The sequence below is a fragment of the Manis pentadactyla genome, chromosome 8 (assembly GCF_030020395.1).
Source record: "Manis pentadactyla isolate mManPen7 chromosome 8, mManPen7.hap1, whole genome shotgun sequence".
Lineage (NCBI taxonomy): Eukaryota > Metazoa > Chordata > Mammalia > Pholidota > Manidae > Manis > Manis pentadactyla.
Genome location: NC_080026.1, coordinates 111654319 through 111682085, shown reverse-complemented (window position 1 = coordinate 111682085; position 27767 = coordinate 111654319). Strand labels below are relative to the sequence as shown.

At 51.6% G+C, this 27767-nt stretch overlaps 1 protein-coding gene across 4 annotated transcripts; it reads right to left on the bottom strand.

Annotated features, from left to right (window-relative positions):
- Positions 1 to 5159: 5159 nt before the first annotated feature.
- KAZALD1 (Kazal type serine peptidase inhibitor domain 1) lies at positions 5160 to 25982 on the bottom strand. Of its 4 annotated transcripts, none has more exons than XM_036898827.2 (6): positions 25833 to 25982; positions 24881 to 25415; positions 23604 to 23785; positions 23374 to 23521; positions 23125 to 23219; positions 5160 to 5534 (listed from the first exon to the last, which is right to left on the bottom strand). In XM_036898827.2, exons 2-5 carry the CDS (start codon positions 25383 to 25385, stop codon positions 23125 to 23127), a joined length of 930 nt encoding a protein of 309 aa, XP_036754722.2. In that variant the 5' UTR covers positions 25386 to 25415; positions 25833 to 25982; the 3' UTR covers positions 5160 to 5534. The 4 variants fall into 4 exon arrangements, with proteins under 4 accessions (XP_036754722.2, XP_036754723.2, XP_036754720.2 ...); XM_036898828.2 differs by lacking the exon at positions 5160 to 5534 and adding an exon at positions 16132 to 18379; XM_036898825.2 differs by lacking the exon at positions 5160 to 5534 and having other exon boundaries at positions 22370 to 23219.
- Positions 25983 to 27767: the final 1785 nt, after the last annotated feature.

Sequence of the window (27767 nt, the reverse complement as noted above, 5' to 3'; positions counted from 1 at the left end):
TGAACTAGTTTACATTCCCACCAGCAGTGTAGGAGGGTTCCCCTTTCTCCATAGAAAATATCTTTAAAAAAACCTTTAAGAAATAACAGTGGCAGCCTGTGGGAAGAGAAACTGAGGGCAGCAGTGGGAGGGAGACAACATGTTTACTATTTTAATAATCATTTCTGTGATTTTTTGAACTTTGTACATATTTTACCTTTCAATAGTAAATTTATTATAAATACAAAAATAAATGAAATACATATGTCCTGGGGCCCAGCTATTTAATTTCCAGAAATCTAGCCTGCAGAAATACACAAGTATACAAAGATTATACAGGGTTGTCTCTTGTTTAAATGTCATATACTGGAAACAACTTACATGCTAATCACTAGGTAATTGTTTAAATACATGATGGCATAACCAAACCATAGAATATCAGGTGGCTATACCAAGATGAGGTGTTTCTACATGTACTGGCATGGAAACCCTTCAAAGACAAATGCAAGGGAAAAAAGCAAAAAATTGTAAAGCAATACAAAAATATCATTCCTTTTATGTGAACAGCAAGAAAAAAAAGAAAGAGAAAAAAAGAGAGAGAGAGAGAGAGAAAGAGTAAAGCTGTATGTTTCTCTGTGTACATAGATGAATCCCTAAAACTCTGGATAAATAAACACCAAATTGAAGTCAGAGGAAAAAATGGCACAAAGAGGTTCACAAGTCTTCCAGCACTTCATGTATAATTACAAAATAAAATAAACAAAAGCTTGAAAAAGGACAGTAACACTACAGTCACTCTAGTTCCTCTGACCGCATCAGTTTCTGGAACCCACATGACCATATATTATTATCCTCATGTTACAGAATGGGAAACTGAGGCTGAGAGAGATTGTGCAATATCCTTAAAGTCACACAGCAAACCCAGGCTAGAGTCAGGCCCCAAAGCTCATAGCTTGTCCATGCCATCTCTCCTCGGGGGTGCCATTTCTTCCATGTTCTGAGCCTCTTCAAGGGTATAGCCATCTGGGCTGGGTTAGTAACTTCCCCCTCGATTTCTACATATGGTACATAGTGAGCTGCCTTCCCTCACTGTCCACTTCACCCCCTTCACTCCCCAGAGGACCTGTTGGCAAGCCCAGCCAGGGGGCTCCAGAAGCTGGTGCAACTCCCAGCCTTGGCATGGCTGCCAGCTTCCCCATCACCTGCTCCTGTTCTGGCTCCTTCTACCAGCGAGAGCTCAGTACCCGTCCCCTGCCAGCACTGCCCCACCACAGAACACTCCCTTAATTACAGTTAATGGCAAAGACCATAAGAGCTTTATTAACTTTATTATGGACCCAATTAACAGCTAACACCCCATGACCACTGCTCTCCTCCACCAAAATCCCATTAAACATAATGAAGCAGCCTTTTCCCTCCCCTGCTGGGTGGGGTCCAAAGGCACAGAAAAATCCATCTTCCTGGGCCTGATTCTGCACCCTCAGGCCCACTGGACACCAGCTCAGGCCAGGAGCTTCCTGGGAACCAGGGCTGGGTCCACAAGACAGAAATTAATCAGCAAGTATTTTGATTCCAGCCATTGAGCCTACACACACACACACACACACACACACACTCACACACTCACATATACACACAGCCTGGCTGATGGCCAAACAACTCCTTTCTCAAAACAGAGATATGGAAACAAACATGGCCCTCAAGCACAACTCCATCAAGCACAAAGACATTCTCCCTCCCTGCCCAAGCTCTTCAGGGCAGGGATGTCCAAGCTGAGGGCCTCTGCCTGGGCTGGTCACAGAGTGAGGGATTGGGAGCTGGGAGTGAGGAAGCCTGAGGATGAGGAGAGCCTCTCCCTCAGAGCCCACACACTTTCACCACATTCCAGCCTCTTTTCTGTTTTGGCTGATGGTTTCAAATATTTATGCAGCACCCACCATAGGCCAGACACAGTGTAAGGCCCTCTCTGCCATCTCACTTGAACAGCACCAAAACCCAAGGAGATAGGTATTTCTCCTACTTTACAGGTGAAAAAATCACAGCCCAGAGAGACAGCCCATTTTTGAAACAGGTGTTCTATATGATTTGCCTTAAAAGATCTCCTTTCTCTCCTCCAGCAAACCACCTTTCCCATCCTAAGGCAGAAGGAACAAAGATCACGGAGCTAATTCTCTTGTTACCTACAGGTAGAGAACAACAGTACAGAAAAGGTTCCAGGGACCATAGTGGTTATCACAAGCCAGCCTTAGGGTCTAAGTCTAACTGCACGTCAACCTGGATGGAAGTGAGAGGACTAGAAGGGAGAGGACAGCTCCCCAAGTCCCTACTGCCACAAGAGGCCCCTGAATGACCAGATCCTGAGCCAGGATCTGGCATGAATGAGAAGGCTGGTGGGAGGTGACAAGGGGTGTGTGAGCAACTACACTGGTTAAATCCCCAGCTACCCCAGTAATCAAAAGCTTAAAACTTGGGGATTCTGGTCCCTGAGGGTCTGTGCCAGGGCTCTCAGTCCATCTCCACTCCAAACCAAGAACTGCCTCAAGATGGGGAGAGGGGTGATACACAAAGTCTCCAGGGACTTAGGTTTCTCCGCAGGACCTTGGCCATGGATAAGGAGTAAGGAGTAAATGCTGAGACTGACAGGATGGAATCAATGACTGCCCTGAGCAAGGGGGCAGGGGCTCAGGAAGGAAGACCCTTGAACCTTTGCTTGGAAACAGGCTCCCTGTTCCCGCTCCCCCACCCCCGGGTTGGCCCAGCCTGGAAGCAGCCACTTGAAATGGTTCCCTGGGAGCCTGGGAGAGGGGCTGGCCTGGCTCCAGCCTCCAAGTCCTGACGCCCCAGCCAGACCCATTTCCCCAACTCCCCCTCAGGCTCAGCCCGCACTGGGGTCAGGCGGTGAGAGAGAGAGCTTTCTCTCTAGACCCATCCAAGTCAGGGTCCCTCCTCCCAACACACACCCAGCATGGCATCCCTCCAATTGTTCCATCCCTTAGGAGGGCGGGTGATGTGGGCAAGTCAGCACCCTCTCCTTTCCCAAGAGGCCATGGGGCCTGGGGAGGGGGCAATCCTACTCTCCAGGGTTACTCTGGGGCAGGGCACTGGGGAGCCTCCCTGGGTGAGGTCCCTCCTCTTCCCTTTGCCCTAGATGAGTGTTCTCTGACACCACACCCCCCACCCCAACCTCTGAACAAACAGCACCGCCCTCCCCACCCTCCTCATACCCAGAGGGATTGGTGCCCAGGTAACCTCAGCTACAGTTATCCAGGATCAGCCACAGGAAATGCTGGGGAGCCTCCTGTGGGAGGGGTCAGGTGGAGGGCCTTAGAGAGATGTTTAGCTGGTGCTAAGACTCTAGGTAGGGGGCAGGTATCCACCATTTCCTGGCTATGCAAACTTAAGCAAGTCTCCCAACCTCTCTGAAACTCAGTTTTTCATCTATAAAATGGGGCTGAAATTAGAACCAACTTCACAGGGCTTTTGTGAACATTAAAATTGTAACATATATAAAATGCTTGGTAAGAATTTGGAGATACTTAGAACATAATAAATGAGAGTTGTATTGCTGTCTGCAGGGATGGGGTGGTCCCTAGATTGGTGATAATAATAGACAGCATGTTAGAGCACTGTAAGGACCACGACCCGCTCAGTGGGGCTTGTGCTTGGTTCTTCCTGAGAAAAGAGGAGAGGACTTGCATCTCCTCACCTTGGCCCCCAAGGCCTCCAATAACTACAGCCCACCCTAGCATGAGGATTTCAGAGGGCTGACTCCATCCTGGTTTGTTCCCAGTAAGCCCTAAACATGCCCCCCATCACATATCACATCTTCTTACATGTTCCCCTTCCCCCAGACACACACACACACACACACACACACACACACACACACACACACACACACACACACACACAATGTTCCTTCTTTCCCCTTCCTTTCCCTGGAGCGAGAAGGAAGAAAGAGATACCAGAGTTTGAAGGATGTGAAAATTAGCTGGAGCTGAGAGGTGTCAACTTCAAGGCAGCGCTCCCCACCCCCATCCCTTCTCTGCCCAAGGGGTGGTGTTTCCACAAGTCTCTGCAGAGAGACCCCCACCCCACCCCAGGTGTGGACTGACACTGTCAGGCAAGGAGGAAAGTGAGCAGGAGAGGGGGCTTGCCAGGAAAAGCAGCTACCCTAGCCTAGGGGCCTGTGCCAGGGGTACAGCTCCCACCCAGCCCACTCACTGATCAGACTTGTGAGGCAGGAAGAGGCCAGAGGAAGGATCAGTCTCATCTTACGGATCTGTCCTTGGCCAGAGCTGAAAGGGCCAGGGGCCGAGCCAGCTAGTTGGACGATAACTCTTTCTGGGAGGCAAGAGGGATCTAGGACATTGTCCTTCATCTCAAAGGGCCTTCCCAGCCCCACCACTGGCCTGTCTGAAGGTCTTGTTGGAGTCCCTGCCTCAATTTCCCCACCTCTCAAAGAGGGCCAAGAGCTGTCACTTGCTCTGCTTTCTGGGAGTGGTCAAATAGCAATGAGTGGGAGCTCCGGGAGAAAATGCCCTGGCAGAGGAGCTGGTCCCTTCATCCAGTCTGTCATCGTTAACAGCCACAATTATTATTATTGGGAGAGACGGGCCAGAGGTGGTCAGGGACATGGTTGGGGTGAATGAAATGAAAAAGTCCTCGGTCTGCCCCATCTCGCCAGGTTAATACTCCTGCCTGTCAGCATGACAGCTGCAAGATTGATTACCCAGGCCTCCCGCTCTTTATAACTCGATCAGTCGAATTAATCTCTGGCTGTCGGCCCATCTGATGCCTGAATCACAAATTTAATTTGGAGGTGTGCAGCTCCTCCCCATCCCGGCTCCTCCTTTCCTCACAGCCCCCCTTCCTCCTCAGTCCATCCCCACTGCTCCTTTCCTTCTCCTCCCCCTTCCTCTTCCTTCTCCCCACTTCTCTGTTCCTCCTCTCCTGCTTCCCTCTTCTCCTGGACCCTCCAGGGGCGGGTGAGTGGAGGAGGGGGCGGGGAGTGGGTGGCCTGAGTCAGCAGCCCCTCTGCCCAGGCCAGGGGAGGGGTCATGCTCACTCGCCCACTGGGCAAGGCGCCCACCCCACCATGCTCCACCCCAAACAGGGAAAGAGGCTTAGCTGACACTAAGTAAGACATATTAATGTACTAAAGACTTAATGAAGTTGGGGGGGAGGGAGAGGGGTGGAAAGTGCTTGCTTTATTAGTTTATGGCCGATTAATGGGGACGCCATTACCGTGATGGAGATGGATTGCTGCTGTCAGCAGACTGGGCTGAGGGCCTGCCGCGGCTCCTTTCCTCGGGTGGTGGGTGCCCCAACAGTCAGAGAGAACTTCATTAGAAGCGCCTATAGGATCCCGCTTGGAGAGGCTCTGAGGCCAAGCTGGAGGGGTGGGGGCAGGCGCTCAGCTCTAGGCTCTGGGAGGGGAATCCAAGGGGCTGGGGGCTGGAAGCATGTATCCATTGAGAGCTCACCCAAAGGCAGTGGGGCAGGATGGTGGCCTGGCTCTGGACCTGCACACCACAGGGGCTTGATACTGTCACCTGGGGGAAAGGAAGGGAGGAAGCTAAGATGACAGAATAACCAGTGCCCGCTTGATCTGCTGAGACCCTTCCCAGAAAAGGAAGTGAAGAGCACAGAAAGCGAGCCCCGTTCCTTCCATCCTTCCTCAGAGGGGCACAGTGCACAAGGACCCCAGGTCCACTAACCCAGGGGATTGGGCCACCAATTATGGGGCAGCAATTTGCGCCAGCACGAGAATCCCTAGCAGCAGAGCCAGACACTTGCCCCACACTCTCCAAACCACGTGGGAAGAAAGCCACAGGCCTCAACTTCCTGCCAGCTGCTGACCTCCCAGGCAGCCAATGGGAAACAATGAGGTGAAGGCCAGGGCGGGTAGACTTAGGGGACAGCCATAAGGGCATAGTGGGTAGCTACTACCCAACCTCTCAGCTTTCTCAGCCCTGGGGGAGAGGGTGCCCCAGTCACTGGGCAAGCTAATCCAGACACATCTTCGGTGGTGTTCCCTCACCTCTGTGACCCAAGCCACACCTTGCTTTCTGTGAAGGTGGAGAAACAAGGCTGGGTCGAACACAGCTCTGCTCCAAGGGACCAATTTCTATTTGGAAGACTCCAGATGGCCCCAGACCTCAGGGTCTTCTATGAGCTCACATCTCTCAGGAGCATATGACATTTTGGCATGGCCACTTTGATGTAGGAACATTAAACTTCCAGGTGTTCTTTAATTATTGTCAAGTGATGTTCAAAACAAGCACCCCTCAGCCACCCCCAGAGTTCCCACTCTGTCCTGAGCTGCTCCCAACCCCAACCCATCCCAGAGAGGAATCAGTGATGAGAAGAGATTCTAGGGTGGACTCAAAATCTGTCTGTTGACCAAAATACATGGTACTAATTTGTACACTTTGATAAAAGTTAGGCCAAACAACTCTGGCAACATGACTGGACTAAAATGCCCCGTTTAGTCCCTTTGCCCTTCTTGCTGTGTGTGAGATTCTGGATGCATGTGCCTAGGTCCATGGGCTATTCGTCTGAGCACCAGCCCCTGGGTCGGAGTGTGCCATGTCCACGTGCTACACAAGGGCCTGCAGCTTGGATGTCCATCTGCACCACAATGTGCACACTCCCTCCTGGCTACTGACATTGACACTCTGTGCCTGCTCAGGCCAAGGGCCAATCATTAACTTGGGGGTCACCACCGAGGCTCACTCACCAGGGTAGGAGATACCTGTTCATCCTAACTGGGAAATAAATATCCAGTTTCTGAGAGTAATTTAATTATTGGCTCCTGCGGACTAGTGGGTAATTAAATTCCATAGCTCCCACAGTAATTAATTGCTATGCAAATAGTAATGCCCTCTGCTTTGGAGAGGAGGATCTCGGCCTGGGTTTGCCCTGCAATTAGAAGCTAATAATTACCCTGTCAGTTCCCAGCTCCTGCTGGGTAATTACCTACTAAAGCCATGCTGGTCACTGAGGGCCATTCCCATCACCTGCTGCTATGGCTCTAGCTTTGGTGTCTTCAACAGCCAGGGCAGGGTGTTGCCAGAGTGCTGATTGATCTTGAGGTACTCCCTGTCCTGCACCATATCCACAAACCCCAGGATGCCCAGAGAGATGCCCCTACTTCTGACCAAGGACAACAAAGGACAGAACCTCTCTAGCTTCCCTTTGCTAAAGGAAGCAGAGCTCCAGCTCCACTGTGTGTAAATTCCTGTTAGGTAGATTCAACTAACTTACTGAGAGATTCCCAGCTATTGGTAACTTTCCCAAAAACAATCTAACAGTTAATCTTCACAAAAATCATTTTTGCCAACTGACATTTTTTTATATGTCAACTGGGCTAGGCTAAGCTATGAGAATGGAAGGGAGGGCAGCAGACTTTCTACCAAATACACACCTTCTCCCAGTTATTCAAGAAACACTAATCTAGGTCTTGCTGAAGAGGGATTTTGAAGATATAATTAAAGTCCCTAATCAGTTGGCTTTAAACTAGGGAGATTATCCTCTATGGGCCTGACCTAATCAGGTGAACTCTTAAAAGGGACTGAGATCTTCCTAAAGAAGGAGAGTGACTGCAAACAGCAGCTGGATCTACATTTGCCCTCCCCTCCCTATGTCTTCCCTTCTTGACTGCCTATGGACAGTTTTGCCAGTGCCCAGGGGCTCCAGTTTATTCCTGATCTTTCCTTTCTGATTGCCTGGCCTACATATTTTGGAGTTGCTTAGCCAACCTCCATAGTGGCATGAGCCAATCCCTTGAAATAAATCTCCTTGTTACAATGTATACATGGCTACGCTTATATAGCTCTGCCCCTCTCAGGCCCACCTCCTTAGGAAAGAGGCAACATCAAGAACTAGGATGCCAGTCCCCTCAATCACATCAGCCAATCTCTTGTAATAAGTCTCTCCTGGTACTCAGCCTGACTGACACAAATTAGAAATGGGGAAATCGGAGTCAAGATGCAAGACAGTGGCTGACCAAAGATTCCATAGCCAGTAAGTAGGAAAACAAGGCTTGAAGCCAGGCCCCTGATTATATCAATACTTCCCATTCAGCAAAATGATGTGGCTCCAGGTCCCCCTGTGCCCAGGGGGGAAGGTGGTAATGGATTCTCCACACCTCATGACTCTTAGGTATCACTGTGGTTGACCTGATTTTTCATTTCTTATCTGGGTCTTGTCCCCTCTGTCAGCTCCCAGCCCTCTGTCCCAGGGTCTCGATGCTCTTACTCCTTCCTGAGGACATGGGCCTAGGTGTGGCAGTGCCTCTGTGCCTTCCAAACATTGTCATTCCCTGAGGAATAGCCAGCTTTCACCTTCTGGATCCTTCTCCTCCTCCAGGTCTGAAGCCTTTCAAATGTATCCTGGGAGAGAGGGTCCTGGCATAACCTCAGAGTTGGAGGGTCTTTGGGAAAGCTGGATGCTGGGAAGTGGGTAGAGGTGGAGACTGGACTGAAGGACACAGGAATGGGTCTCATGAATCTAGAAAAGAAGAGGTATAAGGTGTAGGAGGGCCAAAGAGGATGACAGTCCTCATCCTGCCTCACACTTGGGCATTTCCCTCTTACCCTTGAGGTCTCAGCTTCCTTCAGGAAGCTCTCCCTCACTCCCAGAATAGGGGAGGCCACATGCTCCATGTCCTCTCTCTCCCATACTTCTGCCCTGAGCCAAGTGAGCAGAAGGCCAAGGACCCCGGCAGAGGCGACAGGCTTTGCAGGTGACCAGGTCTACTCAACCCACAGGACTGTGTCTAGGATTGAAGGTGGCAGGAAGCATTACAGGTTTTGAGGCCAAAGTCTAACACTGTGAATACCTGTCCTTGGGTCAGACACTCTCTGGGATGAGTGTGTGCCACCTAAGGCAAGACCCCCACCACCACTACTGGGAAAGATGAGATAAAAATGGCAGGTAGAGGGTGGCATCAGGAAAGCCAGAGGTGATAAACATGTTCCCCAAACTTCACATGGGGATGTGGACAGGAACTACAAAGAAATGTTCAAGGTTCTCTGTGCCAGGAGGTGAATGTCGTCGATATCAGTGAGGGTCTCATTGATTTGAGAGAAGCCAACCTTGGAGAGGTCTTTTATCCCCTTTCCTTGGCTTCACCTGGCCCAGTCCCATTACGATAGAAAGAAAATAATAGTATCTCTTGGTCTGGAGTCTGTACCTTGCCATCTATCCCCAACTTCTGCTTCTGTTTGCTGTAGCAACTGGTAGGAGTCATGCTCCCACCTGTGCCTTCATGAGGAGACAGTTTATTGCCTCTTGCTAGAAATTCTAGGACAAGAATGTCTGATCACTTACAAGCTGGCACTCTATAGAGAGCAGTCTAGAGACTGGGGATCATGTCTTCCCCATCAGACTCCCTAAAAGCAGGGGACCATGTCTCCTTTCTAAACAGGGCAGTTGATATTTTCCTGCTATCTTCTCCCTCAATGCCTAGCCCCAAGGTCTGTAAACAGTAATTCTAAAAAAAAAAGTACCTATGAAGTGGCCTAGTAGGACCAGAAGTCTCAGACCATAGCCAGGGGTTACCCTCTGCATGATCTGGCCCCCTGTCTTGGCTAGTGCAGTTATTGCTCCACTGACAGCTCTTTAGAATCCATCCAGAGGTTTGGCCCCACTGTAATCTCTGGATGATGAATATTTCCCCTAATGAACTGATGGGAATTGGATTAGACTGAAATGCCTGTGTGCTTAGACTCTAGCTGATTAAACCCCCATCTGTGCAAGTCCTGCCTGTGAACACCTTGTTACATGTAATTTTTTGGAGTAGGGAAAAAATTATGTTGGTGTTCAAATTTTGCAAAGGAGCAGGAGGGTAAGTAGATGAGAAATGTCCAGACTTTCGGCAGGGTCTAGTTGTTTTAAATCTGACCAGGCCAGCACTCTCCACCCTAGGGCACCTCCACTTTCCAAGTGTCCCTCAGGGTTCAGGTGCCTTCACCTTACCCAGGAGCCCTGCAAAGGATTCTCTGAGCCCATACCTATCTGTCCCTTGCAAGAAGCATTGACTAGGCAGAGTTGTTTGGGGAAAGGCCAGAGAGGGTGATGGGGTAATAGTGGGAGAAGTCAGACCTGTGGATTTAGTTCTCACCAGATGAAGCTCCAGCTCTTTGTTCTTACTCCAAAACACCCAGTCTCCTTCAGAGGAAATTGCAGAGTTTGGAGCCCCAACCAGGACAGGAACTCTGGGCTGTCTGGGGGGCCCTTTGTCGGTCAGGACCAAGGATAGCACCAGGATCTCCAAAATCCCAGGCCCCTCCATCCATCCCTCTTCCTTCCCTGCCAAACACGTTTCTTCCCTTTTCCTCCTCCTTCCCTTCCTCATGTCCCTCCTTCTCTTCTTCCTCCTCCTCTTCTCCTTCTTTCTTCTTCTTAATTCCAGAGACAGAGCCAGGCTCTGGTTCTTCACCACCAGTACTTTACCTCAAAAAAATATTGAAGCACCTTGAGAAGCCTATCCTACCTAATCTCTGTTAAAAGGTTATTTTCATGACTGACTCTCCCTGATACCTGCACGAAAACACACACACACACGCTGAAATCCGGTGTCTAGCAGGAAGGAAGGTCAGAATGACTGTGTTTGGAAGACTGGCCAGCCAAATCTCCTTGTCTCCAGTGGGGCCAGGCCCGCCTGCTCTAAGTACTCACAGCATGACCGTGGCTCTAACTCCATAGCCCTCCCCTCATCTCTCTTGTCCTCCCACGCTTTCCCTCCCCCTTCCTTCCCCTTCACTCCTCTCCTCTATGTCTCTATGAAAAGTGGCCGCAGCTGCTAGAGAAGGCATACCCTTCAATGAACATCAGCAATTATAGTGACTGAGTGTCCCAGCCTTCTTTCCTGGTTAATCTAACTTGGGAAGAGTTGAGGTGGGCTCTGGCTCTGCTGCCCATGAAAGGCAGAGAATAAATAACAAGCCAGAGGCACAAACAGATGTGCAGATATATGCAGCTGGCACTTCCCTGCCAAATTACCATGGACGGAACACTGGCAGTGGGCCAGGACGCCCCCCACCCCATTTGGAGTTTGGCCACCTGGACCCATCCAAGCTCAACACCCATTTGGCAACATCTGAGTGAGGGGAGGGGATGCCAGGGAAGGGAATGGAAAGGCTGCAGGTGCCCTTAGGTTTGGCTAAGAGCTCCAGAGATTTATCCTAAAGACTCAGGTGGGTGGGGGTTAACATGAAGGGGGAGCAATGGGGAGTTCCAACCAGGCCTGCCCTGCAGGTTCCCTGGAGTAGCTCCCAGGACTTCGAGTGGCTTGAGGGTTGACTCTAACCACACTGCATATACATATAATGGGCTGTATGCTGCCATTCTCCCTCTCACTTAAGGATTGGGAGTTCCTATGATCTTTCATCATATATGTCACTTTTCAGAGTGGCACTTTTCAGAGTGGCAGACAGTGGCTGGATGACAGCCAATCAGAAACTGCCAGACATGAAAAGATGTCCCCAAAGATTCCTGCTCTGGAAGAAGAGATGAGGGGAAAACTGGTTGGAATTTTTGTGGAACCAGGGGACAAAGCAGGTGAGCAGGAGGAGAAAGTAGGAGTGGGAGTGTTTCTCAAGGGGGCCTCTCTCTATGGGCACCCCTAGATCTAAATTCGGAGAGACACCAAGACACTGTCTGGGATTCTTTCAGGTCACATGGAGTCTTTTCTCTTCATCAATTATTGATTTGTCTTCCTCATGCCTTGCTATCTCATGTAGATTTGGGGAGCATGGAACAGTTTTTCTAGGACTGATTACTGCCCCTTTTCTTGACAAGGTGATACAGGTTCCTGACAATGGGGATGGGAGAGATGTTCTCTGGTCAACTATGGCATTATGATGGACTTGTGTGGACTCCATTTTACAGGCAATGGGAAGCAAGAGAGTTATATGATAAAGGCAGCAGCCTGAAAAGATGAGATTGGCAGGGGAGTAGAAGGGTGGGTTGAAGGGAGGAGCGATGCGGAGTAGAGAGGCTGGTTATGAGCCTGTTGTCCTTGAAGCCTGATGGGATCCAGAGGCATGCAATGGGAAAGGAATAGAGGGAAGAATGAAGGGAGAGTCAGCAGGACTTGGTGACTGATTGAACAGGAATCTGAGATGAAGAGGTACAGCATGGCCAAATAATTGATTGTCCAATCCAGAATAGTTTAGAGCATGAAAGGAGTACTCTCAATCACTTCCCCAGGAGGGTAGACATACATTGGACAATCCTGGGCCAATCTAGACACACAGGCACCTTGGTCAAAGATGAGTACCAAGGTGCGGTACCTGGGCAACAGAACATCGAGGGTGATGCTTTCACAGGCAAGGAGTCAGGGAGGCAGAGCAGCAGGATGGAAGGGGGGCGGATGACGAGCTTGGCATTGGACTTACCGAGCTGGAAGTGTTCGGAGACATTTACCTGGAAATAACCAGCAGGCCACCCTCTTTTTAGCACCCATGGGCACTTGCTTGGAAATGTGGGTTTCAAGCTTGAAAGAGAAGTCAGAGGTAGATACACAGTGGGTATCTTTTGACCCAGTAATGCCACTTTTAGAAACACAAATCTCAGAAATACTCATTCTTGTGCAAAATGATGTACATTTAAGGAGACTCACTGTGGCATTGTTTCCACAAGCAAAAACTTGGAAACAACAGGAAGGCCCACCAATAAGGAATTGGTTAAATCTACTATAAGTGCCACGTGAAATGTATCTATATGTATTGAGGTATATCCTTATGCACTGACATGGAAAATATCTGATATTTTTTAAGTATAAAGAGTAAATAGCAGTATGACATGATAAATCTAAATAATAATTGTTTTAAAACCTAACTGGTATATGTGTGCAAAATATGTAAAAGACCCAGAAGAATACACACCACACCATTAACAGCAGTAACTTACAAAGAAGAGAGTAGAATTAGAGGAAAGAGGGGCTTTTACTTGTTATTCTACACGTTTCTGGGTGGTTTGAAACTGTTTGAAATTTGTATAAGCCTAAATTCATGTACTATATATTTAAAGTAAAGAACAATAAACAAGGATTTTTAAAAGAGAGATTAAGGAGTTACCTTGTGAAAGTAATAATGAAGCTCTGGCAGGGTTGAAAGCCATGACCTATTCCCACAAAAGGGGGAGTGAGGAGAAAGGAGGGAGAGCCAGAGAAGACACCCCAGAGTGTGCCCGAAGAAAGTGGACTCATTTCCACCTCCAAGGATAAGAGATGCAGATGCTGCTCCACAGCTGAGGCTGCCCAAACCATTGCCTCCAAACTCCAACCTCCCCTCCAGCATTACTGAGCCGATACAGGAGCCCAGCTTTGCAGAGCCCTACATGTGTCCTAGGTGACCCACTGCTGTTCCAAACTCCACGCTGTTAGAGAAAAGCCCACTTCTTTCTTAAGAGCCACCCTTCCCTACATGACCAGCTCAATACTGGGCACCACACTGCCCTGGATGACCCACTGCCAGCCCAGGTGGCCCCTGCCCAGGCAGTCCTGACTTCTTCCTGCTTCTCTCCTCTCCCCTGATGCTGCCAAAATGCCCAGGACTTGTTCAGGTGAAAAGAATAATAGCCAGAAGCCAATTCCCTGTTCTGTAGCAGGGCTGTGTGTTTGGTGGGGGGTTGGGAGGTGGAGTCAAGGGACAGACAGCAGCCATGACTCACAGACAGAGCTGACAGACCAGGGTGTGGGATGCTCTGAGGCAATTTTCTGACAAGGCTGTCAGCACATTTCACTCCTCACTCTCAGCATGGGTCTCCTGCAGCTGGGCTGAGGCCTCTCGTCCTTTCTCTCTCTTCACCTCTCCATGGCTCTCTCCCCTTTCCCAATGTCTCCTCCCCACTTGGCAACCCATTCTGGTGCTGACTTTCTGCCTTGGTGCCTGCTTTCCAACTCAGCTATGCTTTTTTCTTTCTCTTTAAACAGAAACACATATTCAGCTTTTCTGTCGGGGTGTCCTAGCCCTGGGCTCCTTCCCAACCACAGCAAATTTTATAAATGATTGGGAGTCCAGGGATGCACAGTACATGGGTCAAGGAAGCACTGTGTGTGTGTGTGTGTGTGTGTGTGTGTGTGAGAGAGAGAGAGAGAGAGAGAGAGAGAAAGCTTGCACCTTTTGGGTTGTGTATATGCTGCTCAGGGGTGGGAGGGTTCAAAGACAGTGTAAGGGGAGGTGGGGGCCCAGCTGAGCCTGTTAAGGTCCCTCAGGTCTCAGAAGATTGCAGGACATCAGTACTGGCAGTGTCTACAGAGGTTGTCCCATCAGTACCCCCAGCCCCCACTGCTTTATAACGAGAAAGCTGGGGACTGGAAAGTCTAACTGACTTATGTCCCCTCACACAGCTCGCTAGTGTTGAACCAGGGTGAGAACCAGGGACCCAGACTCCAGACACAAGGCTATGTCCACCACTCTATCAGAGACTTTAAAGGTCTTATTTCTCAGACACTGTAGATGACAGATTTGACTAGCAACTTCTCGAAGAGGTGGAAAAAGCTAGACTATCCTGGCCTTCAGGATACTCAGGGGACAGGCAAGGCCCTGCCTCTCTGTGCCCCACAGCAGCCCTGGCAGTGACACAATACTTTCCTTACCATCCTGGCTGCTCCCTTCCCCCTCCTGGGCACACCTGGGGCACATAGCAGTGGGCTGGGAACACTTTAAAAATCCAAGTTCATCTCCTTGGCTACAGACACTTCTTGCTTGACCCCAAGTACCACATGCCTCATCCAAGGACCTAGCTCAAGACAAATTAGTCTTCTTTTAGTCCAGGCTCTGATTCCAGTCATCCCTAGGGGCTTCCTTTACTTTGTAGAAGTGCTCTCTGTCTCCCACCCAAATCTGGAGTCCTTTTAATCCACAGTTCCTTGATATTGGAGTCACTTGCCTTTTTCAGTAACAACACAAGACCCCTTCCCCTTTATTAACTGGAAGAAAAATTAATCCTTAACACAAGCTCTAGTCATTTTCCATAAATGTGAAACACCAGCATGGTGTCATCACCCCCCTACTCTGTCCAATACACTCTCTTCAGCTACTTGTCCCTGTGCAAAGCTAGCGTACGAAGGAATCTCCATCACCACACCACTGCTCCCCCAAATCCAACCCCACACCTCCAAGAAAGGCCTGAGTTCCTAGGATATGAGTTTGTGAGTGCACTAGGCTTTCTCCCACCTCTGTAATCACCTCTCCCAACTGCCGCCATCCCCAGGAAGAGAGAAAAAAAGGCTCGAAAAGAGGTGGGCAGGACAATAAAAATGTCAGGGCCTTTCCTCTCTGCTCCCTTCTCTCTCCCTCCATCCTCTCCTGCTCTCTCCCTTCATCCCTCTCCCCCTTCCACTCCCTCCCCTCCTTCCCTCTGCTGCAAACTCAGCTACGAAGCAGCATTTGGGGTATGAGGCAGGCGAGGTTAATTATTGCTCCCCAGCCCCTCCCACCCCCCCTACAAGATGTATCTGACTGTCAGAAGGGGTGACAGATGAAGACAAAGTACAGGTACAGCTCCCAAGGACGGGCCCTCTATGTACCAGCCAGGGGTGGGAGTGGAGGGGGGCGTGATACCCAAGTTTTAACCCCTCCAACTCCAGTCCACATAGCCAAGAAGGGGTGAGGGCAGTAGGGGGAGCAGGAGTTAGAACCTGGGTCCTGGCCGGAGCAGACCGAGTCCCAGAGACCACCTGGCCTCCACCTGCCATGTTCCAGCAATCTGGGGTGGGGGATGAGAAGGAAGCTGGGACCCTGTCCCAGAGGCTGCAGACTCAAGGTCACAAGCAATCATTCTGAGAATGTTACAGGTACAGAGAAGGGAGCTTGTGGAGCAGGGCACGTAGACTTGGGGGGCCCTGGAGCCCTAAGGAGAGGGACAATTCCACTATTCTTCCACCTTCTCCGTGACAATGCCCCCCTCACCCAAGTCTGTCTCTAGGCATCTTTGTCACGGTACTATCTGTGTGTTTGAGAGAGTTGTGTGTCTGAACTTGCGTGTATTTGCGATGATGTAACTCCTCAGGCCTGAAAGGACCTGAATACGTTGGGGTGGAGGGTGTGCATGCACAATCACGCTGCTTGGAAGAGGTGTCTGTGGGTACCTGTGAGGGTGACTGTGCTGTGAGCACAGTGTGTTGTGAGTGTTTGTGTAAGAGAGAGCTTTTGCCTGTAGGCATGGCTGTGCTAAAGGAGTACGTCTTCAGCAAAACATGGATATGTGTTTGCAGGCACCAAGGGGTGCATCATTGGGAGGGTGTGGACAAGGTGTGCCTTTCTGTGGGTGCATGATATGTGCCAGTGTGTGGGGGTGTTGTGCCCATTGATGTTGGCGTGAGTGTGAATGTGATTGTACGTGTGTGCCAGCCCAAAGTGCCGGCCTCTTCTTCTCACTGGCAGCCCTCCCTTTCCTGACTCTCTTTTCTCCATAAGCAAACAAGGTGAAATAATTACTTTTCCAACTAAATGCTCCATATTCAAGGCAGAATGAAAACAAAGCAATTTAATAAAATTGTCTTTAAGAAGGAAAAGAGGAAAATAAACGTCTGCTCTGCTCCTCTCCCTGGTGTTCAGGGAGGCCCCAAGTCCTTCAAAGTTAATTAAAGCAGGAACTAAAATCGCAGAATCACTTACCAAACCTTTTCCCATCTCTGCCTTAAAGGTAAGGCAGCCCCCAGAAGCCCTGCCTCTGGCCTGCACCTTGAGGTCCCCCTGTTCTCAGGCTCAGCTTCTCCCTGGGACCAACCCTCATCCCTGACAGATGCCCAGGCATTCCTGCAGCCCAATCTGCAGAAGGGGGCTCTGCCCTTCCTCCTCCCAAAGATTCATTAAAGGGCCTTGTCCAGCCATTTGAAGTCCTTGATGGACACTGGTCCTCATCAGAAGCTTCCGGCTCTTGCCTCCTCCCAGGACATAGCCTGCCCTCAGCCCCTGCTTGCCCTCCCCACAGATCCCCTGAGTCCCCAGCTGCTCTGAGCTTTATCTGTCTTCACTGACCCCCTGGCCTGGTCCTTAGCTCTAGCTCAGCACAGTTCTGACTGTTTCCGCCTGGTCTGTATCTGTTCCCCATCAGAGGCCCAGCCCTTCAGCAGCCAAGATAAAAGAGATGGATGGCGGTGAGTTTGGGGGACACCCCTCCCTGCAAGCCCAGAGCTAGAGCCCTAGTTCTGACAGGGGCTCCCTGAGGAGGGTTGGGTGGGAGGGTAAAGACTTCCAAGCTCTCTGGAAGCCCTGTCCCCACCCATCCCCACTCTGCCTTAGCCCTTCCCCTCTTCCTAAGGTCCAGTTCCTAAGGCCTCCTCCAGGCAAGCGCGAGACAGCAATCATCCCGTCCTCCAAAAACGCACTTCAGCAGGAAGCCCTGTCTAGGCACCCTGTCCCCACCGCCCTGTGGCTCACCTGCCCAGAACTAGTAATAGTAAAATTGACCATTTGGTGAATACCTATTATGTTCCAAACACATTACTTATAAGCTCTCCAATCTCATCACAGCCCCTGCAGAGTAAGTTTTATCACTATTTTGCAGAGGAAAACACAGAAGAAGGAAAGCTAAAAATATTGCTCTAGGTATGCACTTAAAAAGCAGTAGAACTGATATTCAAACCTGTATGCAAAACCTTATGCCACCTCACCACCCTATCCTTAAGCCCCGGTTCTGCTCCCAAAGACCTATCATTGTCCTTCAGAGACTGCTGCCCCCCAGAAACCTCACTACTCCCAGAATTTAAGCCTTTCTGACTCCAGTTCACACAGTGGGGGAGGGGCAAGGGAGCTGGAAAGCCAGAATTAGAACCTGGGTCCCTGAAAGGGCCAGCTGAGTCCAAGAGACCTGGGGGGCCCTCTCCAACCCTGCTCCAGTGATTGGTGTTGGGGGGAGGGGGCTGGGGAAGACAAGGAGTAATTGTCCCTAGGGTTCTCAGCTCTCATCCGGGAAGACCCCATCACTTCTCATAGAAATTCTGTCTTTTCTCCAAGCGGACTTCCAGGACCCATTTCAGTACTAAGTCCATCTGCCTTCCAAGGCTGCCACCAAGGGGACGTGAGACTTGATTGTGGGTTGACATGTGTCACCCAAACTGACTTTCATAACTTCAACCTGTTCAGAGAGACTTCAGTAGCCCACATCACAGAGAAGATGTCAGAAAATAAATCGTGTCCAGGAACCAGCCTGTGTTTCCAGCTCCTCCTTCACTCCCTTGACTAGTGGGGCTCTAAGAGCTCAACTCTGGAAAGAAAAGAGAGACTGACAGCAGGGAGGGGAGTCAATAAAGGGACAGAAATCCTGATTTTAGGGTGAAGTAGTCCAGCACAGGAGGGTGATTACAAAGGGGACAGGCGTGAGGTGTCACCACAGACCAAAAGTAAGGATGTTATCTGAAGACTTCTGGCCTTGATTGCACCTGGAAAACATCTAACAAAATGAGGGAAGAAAGGAAGAAATTATTCAGAAGCACCTTTCCTAATTTAGTCTCAAGAATGTGTATGTGGGGTGGTGGATGTTCCATGGCCATCTCCCAGGTCCAGGCCTCAGCCTTGTTCGAACCCCCTGGGCTGAGCACAAACCAGAAGCTGGTAAATGCAGCTGGGAAGGCAATGACCCAAGCGGCTGGGACAAGGCTTCATGGAGCAGTGGTATTGTGAGCCATGCCACACCCTGCCTGCCAGTGAGTCACCTAAGCCAGGCCAAGCCCTGGAGCTTGCTCTCTTCTCCCCTGCCCCCAGCACATCTGGGACCCAAGTTGAGAAGAGAGAGGACTAGAGAACAATAGGGGCCCAATTATGGAGAAAGGGAGGGGTGGCACCATCTGAGCTGGCCTCCAGGTTCCACCCCAAGACTGTTGTATCCTTACCACCAGCGCCTCTGTCTCTGCACCCCTCCTTATCTCCATCCCTAAGCCTGCCCGCATTCCTCCCCTCTGGCCCCATCTCTATTCACCAGCCCATGCCTCCCCAGGAATCCTCAAGCTACCCTCCATTATCTGCAATCGACTCCCAGAGCTTCCATCACTACCTCCCCGACCTGACCCCTCCCAGTCTCTAAATGCCCCCATCACTGCCCTTCAGAGCACCTATTCCTACCCCAGCCTCCCAGACCCCATTACTACTCATCCCCAGACATCATCCTTCTTCCTAAGGTGCTTTGCATGGAGAGGTGAGATTTGATCTTCACTAACATTTCATTACCCTAGTGGACTTACATAGCTATTCACCATTTAGAAAGAATCTAATCATTTAGGGAGAGGCAGAAATAACAAAATATATCCTGGGAGGTAATAGGCCTATGCCTCCAGCCCCTTTCCCTCTGCTCTAAGCTGCCTGCACACTTAGAATAGAGTCCTAGGTGACAGGATCTGAGCTTTTGACCAAAGGAAGCTCACGGGGCCTCCAAGACCACCAGAGGAATGTTTAAGCCTGTCTACCCCTCACATATACACACACAGAGCTTCACATACATGTGCACATAATCCTGCAAACATACACATATATAACTAATGTAAGTATACATATGTTTACATGCACATCTTAGAATGTAAGCTCCATGAGGGCAGGAACAATGTGTTTTTCTGTGATGTATCTCACCTCCTACAAAATGTTGGCATATAACAAATATTTGTTGAAACAATGGCACATAATGGAACATATTCTTGCAAATATATACAAACAATTGCATATACACATAACAATACATCTATATACACAATGCATACACATACATATATGAACCTGCATAGTTATCCACATACATATGTATATTCATTTAGGTAATCCACATACATAACATATACTAAGATGTACATGCATGCACGTATAAATACACATCATGTACAGTGTATGTAAACATATATACACATATAACTACTACATGAACATACTATATTGTATATAGATATCACATATATACTACACATACATGTGCACGTTTACATACATAAATGAAAAAATCAAAGCTCCTTTGTAACTCAAACTTCTCTAATCAATTTAACTGTCTTAAGGCCCAGGTCAGGCTGCCACAACCATAAATATCCACCAGATGGCACTCTTTCGCCACTTCCTATACTTCACAAGTGCTACCCAAGAGAGGTTGTCTCTTTGGCCGAGTGACAAAACGTGCGAAGCCGGTGTACCCTAGGAGCTTCCCTTTCCTTCCCCTAACCGCCAGGGCGGTGGGCGTGTCCTTGGTCTGCAAACCCCGCCCTCTCCGAAGTCCGTTTCCTCCAGCCTGAAGACTTCTGTTGAAGGGGTAGACCCCCTGTTGGGGTTCCAGTTCGGCTCAGCCCTCAAATCCACCCCGGTCCACAAACGAGCCAGGGATTGGGCTTCACCCGGACTCCCTCGGTTCAGACTAGCGTGGTTAATTAAGAGCCCTTCCTTCGTAGTAATCCGCAACCAGACGCTGGCCCCATTCCCCAGGACAGCCCGAGTTGGGAGTCAGGGTCATTTGCGCACACGTGCCGCCCCACTCGGCAAACTCCCCACACCCTGCTCCGGACGTCCAGCCCAGATCAGCCAAAAGCAGGGATAAGAATGGCCTGGCCCTGGGACGGAGTCCCTCGTCTTGGGAGGGTTAATCCTTTCTGTCCTGGTCCGTTTTTGACTCTGGCTCTCTGGTTCAGAACCGAAAAGTGCATTCGCTGATCTTAAGCACACTACTTAAAATCTCAGAGGTGGGGGAAGTGGGGTGGGACAGAGCCTCTCCCACCTCCAGGCCTGTGCCACTCCAGGTCAGCTCTCCTGGAGCCTCACAGGTCCGGCGCGAGCAACCTAGGCCGAAAATCTCGGAGAAGGCTTGGAAACCCGTGAGGAGGCGAAGCCGGGAGTTCTGGCAGCCGCTCAGCTTTCCCCACTTCCCCTCTCCTCCCCCGGGAGCGGCGGGAAATTATTTATTAAAACGCTGCCCGCGCTCTCATTTATTTGCAGTGAATAATCCTCGGCATCGCAGCGCGTTTATTAAACCTTTGCCGTCCCTGCATTACTTTAATAATAAATCGCGTGTCACTTTCCAGGGACGTTATTAAAGCCCGTCTGCGGAGCAGAGGTGGGAGGGGGGCGGCGGCGGGGAGGCAGCAGGGTTCCTCCTATTCCGGGCTGTTGAAGCCTGAACCAGCAGGACCGCTAGGGCTCACTGAGGTTGTAAGGAAGTTGCACCCAAATACCCTACAAAGTCTGCAAAACTGTCAAGGAATACGGAGGCCCGGAGGCGCAGGGAACAATTTGCTCCGCAGGTGGGCGCGGTAATATAGATAGGACCGCCAGGGGGCGCCTTCGAGACTAGCTGGGCAGGAGTCCCTCGCGAAGAACTAGCCTGCGGAGGATTCCAGGAGGCGGAGGGACCCAGACCCACCTTCCCGTTTCAGCGCCCAGCAGACCTCCTTCTGGTCCGGACGCCGAGCAGCACGACCCCTCTATCCCTGGCACACCGCTGACATCCCCAGTCCTGCTTCCGCGGTCGCCTTGGAATTCGGTCCAAGTATCCACCCACTCGAGCTGACGAACGCAGTTCCTGGGGCCGCCAGGCTGCATACAGCCAGGACTCAGCAATGAGGGCTGTCCTCTGGCTTAGTCTCGAGATGAAGCTCGGCCAAGCCCCCTGGTTGAGGTTTCGGACCACGCCCCTCCCAAGAGCTCGGGCTCCCTACGTTGGGCCCCAGAAGACAAGCTCAGACACCGAGCCGACAGCAATCTCTCCAGTGGTGGCGCCAAGCTCCGGACAGAGACCAGGCGCGTGGGAAACTGTCGCCATCCACCCACTGGGTCTTAACCTCACGAACTTCAGTTTTCATGTTCTCCCTCAATCAGTCAATAAACTCTGTGCCTTACCAGTGTCCCTGGGCTAGGTAAGGAGAGAGTGTGGAGAGAAATATGGGGAGAAGAGTGCGGCTCCATTAAGACCCCAGACAGATAGGAGAGGACACATTTAGGACCAATAAGGAAACAGGCTTACCGGACTTTGATGTCAGATGGGAGATGGGTGACTTAATTCCTAGGGGAACCCTAGGGTGCAGCCCATACACGTGGCCAAATTTCTCCCCTCCTCCATCCAATTTATGCTTTTATATTGGGGTCCTCCCAATATGGACCAGGTTCCCCACTCTGCCTAGGGAAGAGACCAGACTGAGATGAACAGAAAGACAGGCAATCTATTTCTAGACCAGCTCCAGCGGAGTGTAGACTGGGAAGAACCTCCTTTCAACCAGATGGCTCCAGCCTTCCTCCCTAGAGGGCAGGGTAGGCCCCAGCTCTAGCTTCTTCTCTGTACATCTGGCCAGCATGTGCATAGAGAGCAGGACCTGCAATTTCTGGAAGCTAGAGTCCTACTGCCATGGGAGGCCTCTCACAGAAATGGGGTCTTCATGTACACATCGCATGAACCATCTATGCATCTGTGCATCTCCATTTGCTCATAAGTCTTTATTGTGTGCTTACTGTGCCTAGTCCTGTGCTAGGCATTGCCCAATACAGGGTGATATAAGATATAGTGCTGGTTTCCAGGAGTTTCCAGAATGACAGGAGAAATTTGACATGACTAAATGCGCATCCTACTGCACTGGACTAAAACCATGTTCCACTGTGTTCTCCTGGATAGAAGATGGTGAACAGCAAAGACGACTGCAGTTAATAAGTTCAAGGAGAGGAAATTTCTAGAAGGTGAGCTTTGAGGAAGAATAAACTGAGGTTGGCAAAAATTAGGGACTAGATAAATAACAGCAGGAGTTGTAGGGAAGGGAAGTTAGAAAGACTGGCTGAGCAGTGCTGGAGGAAGGGCTGCCAGAAAGAAGTGGAGGATGTACTGTATTTCCCCCAATAGTGTCTGCACTTCTTTGTGTCTGCTCTGCCCCTGCCATGCCCCCATCCAGCCAAGGGACTAGGTAACTGTTGCCTTCTGCCTGGTTGGTCAATGCTGAAGACTTTCCCGGCCATGACATCTCCTGCATGAGCTTCTTTGCATTCCACCTCTCCTAGTCTCTGCCTCTCTCCTTACCTTTCTCCAACTTTCGCCCTCCCCCCGACCCTGGGGGCCATGTCTACCCACTTAGGGCATTAAAGCAACCTATGAAAGGCCCTGCTCACCCCGTCCCAATTCTTTTCAAAAGCAGGGATGAACACTATCCCCACTCGCCCACCCCCATGGGCCTGGGCTCCAGACCTAGTAGTAATCCTCGCCCTCTTCACTCTCAGCCTCCTCCTCAGAAGCCAGATGCAGGGATGGCAGCTGGGAGATGCCTGTGGCGTTCAGCTGGTCTGAAAACACATGTGGGAAAAGGAGAGAGAACAGAAAAGGGGGTTGTCGGTGCCCACATATCCCAGTTTGTAGGAAAGTCGTGCTTGTACACATGAACACACATTCAATGGCTCAAATTACCACCAGCCCCCAGAGCCAAGGACTCCCCATTACCTGGTGTGAGCACTGTCAGGCTAGCTGAGGCCTCAACCTGGCCCAGGGCATTGTGGGCCAGGCAGCGGTAGGTGCCCTCATCACTGGGACGCACAGCCTGGATCTGCAGCCAGGCCGTCACCTCAAACCTCTGGGGTCCACCCCTAAACTGGAAACAGAGGAGGAGTCAACAGAGTCTTTTTAGGGGAACCCTGAGTTGCCTGAAAGAACCCTCTGCTCCCTGCCCCTACCTGCACAGAGATGTGGGGGTCATCCCCTGGCAGCTGAATGTCCAAGCCGTCCTTCCTCCACTCGATGGAGGCCATGGGGTAGGCAAACACCTCACAGCCAAATATCACGTCCTGCCCCATCACATTCCAAATGTCGAATGGGTGGGACACAATCTGGGGCTCTGGAGGTGGAGGTGGGAGGCCTGAGAACAGGGTGTCGTCACATGCAACCCAGCAAGGACCCCATATGTGAACTACTGTGTTTGTGTTTGGGGGAAATACAATACATGCTGAGGTAAATTCACAACCATAAATATAACATGACACATAACACAGGGACATATAAATGTAGGCGCAGGTACACACAAGACTACAAACTCGGATGGAGCTGTGCATGACGACGGGATGCACAAACAAGCACACAGACCCACACCTCAGCTTGGCAGCCACACTTTGTCCCTGACTGCACCCCTGTCCTCATTCCACCCTCTAGGCGCCTGTCCTGCTGTACTTGTAACCAGCACTCCCCCCTCCCACTTTACTAACCAGTTCCAATAGTTTGAAGAATAGCCCTTCCCCATCCCACCCTCAAGGGGGTGGGGTTCCACTTGGCAAAGGCAGAGAACCTGAAATCCGACCTGGGCAGCAGGCTGAAAGCCTGGAGTTGTGGAGCAAGTGTGGGGCCCCCCACAGGGTGTCTGTCTTCCCTGGCAGCCCCAGCAAAGCCAGACCCCTCAAAGGGGCTCAGGAAGTGAAAGTTGCTAAAGCCACCAAAGAAAACCTGAGGCGTGAATAATCCTCAGCCCCCCTGGGATGTGAGGAAGGGGAGCTTGAAGAGCCCCCTCCTTCTCAAAGAGACAAGGAGGGAGGCGGGGAGGTGGGTTAACAGCTTGCTCTAGGAATCCGAGTCCACCCAAAATGCATCTCACAGGAACCCAAGTCTCATTGCCTGGGCTCCAGCGGTCTGGGCAAAGTCTGGGAGTCTCTTCACTCCCTCAATTTTGAGGCCAATCATTGGCTATGTGCCTGCTCCCTAAGAGGGTTGGTCCCTGCCAGATGAGTCTGGAATTTTCACGAGCCTCAACGCATTCAGCTTGTCACCAAAACTCGGAGGGCCCCTTCAGGCGGCCTCCTCTGCAGACTAGCAGCGAGAGCAGGTAGGCTCTTAGGCTGGACTCGAGGCGACCCTGGCCTCATCTTTTTCGCTCCGCTGGCTAGAGACCAATGCAGTCGGGGTCAGGGAGCAAGAACTCGAGGAGCCCCAAGTGCTGGGGGTAGGGGCCCCGGGCCGTGCGTACCAGATTCGCAGGGCCCTGGATGCGCCACAGTGAGGTTGGCTTCAGGCCGAGCGCGGGCCGCCTCCTGCAGGCGGCAGATCTGCGCGTAGGTGCGGCCATCCGAACCGCAGAGCGGGCGCTGCGAGCGGCAAGCACACAGAGGCTCTGGCACCTCTCCGCGACTAAGGTCGCCGCCTGCGTCTAACCGGCACTCCAGCTGCTCGCCGCAACGCCCGTAGAAGTGGGCACCGGGGTCCAGGTCACAGAGTTGTCCCTCGAGGTTGGCGCATTCCCAGCAGCAGTCGCACGCGTCCCGCACCCGGCCGGCCAGGCAGCCCCGTGGCGCGGCGCACTCCTCTGGCCGACAGGGAGCGCAGCCTTCGCCCTCCGCCAGCAGCCGCAGCCAGCCGCGCCGCAGGTAATCGGGGCCTGCAGACCGCCGCGCGCCCGTCGCGGGAGGCGTCCGCACCAGCAGCAGTAGCAGTAACAGCGGCAGGGCCAAGGTAGCGGCGGGCGACTGTGGCATGGTTAGCTGAAAGCCGTGCGAGATTGCACCCTGCCAGGGAGGGAACTCAGGTCAGGAGGTCAGAAGCAACCTCACTACTCCTTGTACCGAAGTTTGACTCTAGCACTGCCCCCTCCCCTGCTACACTGGGGTCAAGTAGACCCCACACAGAGGCAAGGCGACCCTTTAGGAGTCATCCAGTTATGCTGGGGTGATAATCGATTGCGCTGTTCCTACAGAGTTGGGGAGAGGTGAAAGGAAGGGGTGGTAAAACTCAAGAGCGCGCGCGCACGCACACACACACACACACACACACAGCCCCCACCAGCAGCACCACCATACACCACCATATACCATCCAAGCTCTAGAGATGAATGGCCCCAGGAGAACTAAGAAGTTGTTAATAAGAATGGGAAGAGATGGGGGCGAGGTGGAGTGGGGTGATGCCCTGGGGCCCAGAGCGCTCACCTAGTGTCCCGGACTAAGCCCTTTAGAGCAGCCGTGACTCCGGTCCGAAAGAGGAGGCAGTGGAAAGAACACGGAGGTGAACAAACCGGCTAGACCCTCATGCCACCTTTGCTGCTCAGAGGATCTCTGAGAGGCTACGGACTTCACTCAGAGAGCAGCTCCTCCACCCCTTCCCCCCGCCCCCTCGTCGCACACCGCCCTCCCTCTCCCCACGTCCCAGAGCTCTGAACCAACTTTATGCAGCCACATGGGACCCTCCTGGGTCATTTCCTCCTAGCCTGAGCCAAAGTCACAGAGAGAACAGAAGAGCCGTAATAGGACACCGAAGCTGGCGAAGACGAGATGGGGTGGAGTGGGAGTTGGGAGTAAGGGATGGAGGGGTGGCTAGGAAGCTCGAAGAGTTGGCTGAACCGCAGGCCCTGACCCATCCTATTTTACGGTCCCTAGGGTGTGCTAGAACAACTGTATAACCGGGAGGCGGTAGGAGCACTGAAGCCAAGTTGGAAGCTCTTGGAGGGCAGGGCCAACTAAGGTCGTCTCCCCACAAGCCAGGGCCGGCATCCCGGGGGCGACTGCAGGCTTGTCCATCCAGCTTCCCCACCAAGGCGCCAACCAGACTTGCGACGGTTTCATCTGCCTCCCCACACCCGGCAGGTGCTTCAACCCGAGGATGAACAGGGTGATTAGAGGTCCAAGCAGACTAGCCGCCGCAGGGAGAGATGGGCGGGGTGCCTCTCCAGCAGGCCTCGCTTGAAATCGGGATTACAGGTTATGGTTGCGAGGCTGGCAGGCCCGAGGCATGCGGTCTGGCGGTGGTCACCACCGCCACCGTGGCACTTTGGGCTGGGGGAGGGAAGGAAAGTATTTCTGGAGACCCGCCCACCTTACCCGGGGTCTGCCAGACCCCGCCCCGGCCTTCCCCAACTAGCTCGCAGAAGCCGCGCTGCAGTCCAGTTAGTAGGGGGCGGTAACCGAGCTTTGCAGTCGGGGAGGTGACGGTATTTAGTCAGGCTCGGCCCAGAAGGACCCAACCCTTAGCCTAGCGTCAGGCGCTGTAGCTTCCAGACCAGCCCCGAAGTTCAGGGCGGGGCCGCGATGTCCGGACCGCCTTGGGGGATCGGCTCCGCATGCGTAATGAAAGCCCGGCGATTCGAACTTCCGGATGCGGCGCCGGCCTCTCCCTATGGACCCGAACTCGGCCAAGCCCTTTCACTTAGGGTTTCTAATCTGCGTACACGCCACTCATGGATGAAATGGGCGAAGGCAGGAACACTGTCACCCTGTTCTCTAAAACTGCAAGAGGGACGGGAAGCAGCTTCAGGCGAGGCCTCCCAACTGTCGCGAGAATGAGAACAGGAAGTCTAGAAATTGGTACAGGAAAAGCCCGCGGATTTTAAACAGGAAAAGAATGGGCGGGCCAGCTATAGTTGATAGTTATGGATAATTCCTCTCCTTAGCCCTGCGGGCATCTGGTGTCGACCTGGGGCAGACGTAAACTGTAAGAGAACCGCAGGAAGCCTTGAAAAAAGGGAGCTGGGCCAGGGTAACTTGAAATTGCGGAGTTGACTAATGGAGCCACGCAAGTTGAGGTTTCTGGCTCTGACTTAAGAAAGTACCTCGAGGGCGGGGATACCAAGCGGAAGCAGTCTGGAATCTCTTACTGAATTGTTACCGCCTTCTAAAAATTGGAGCCAGTGTTTAAACAAACTTCACAGACCCAGAAAGTCTTCGCTTTATTGTAGCTGGTTGTTTACTTTCAGTCAGCTGTGCTCTAAACGTCTGGTGTTAGGAATCGCGCCTAACTCATCAACGTATCTTGTGAATTCAGCCCCGCGCCTGGCGGCACAGCAAATTCTCGGTAAATATTTGTGTATTACACGTGAAAGACTTTACCTGGATGTGAAAATCAAAGTTTAACGGATTTTCTGAGTCGCC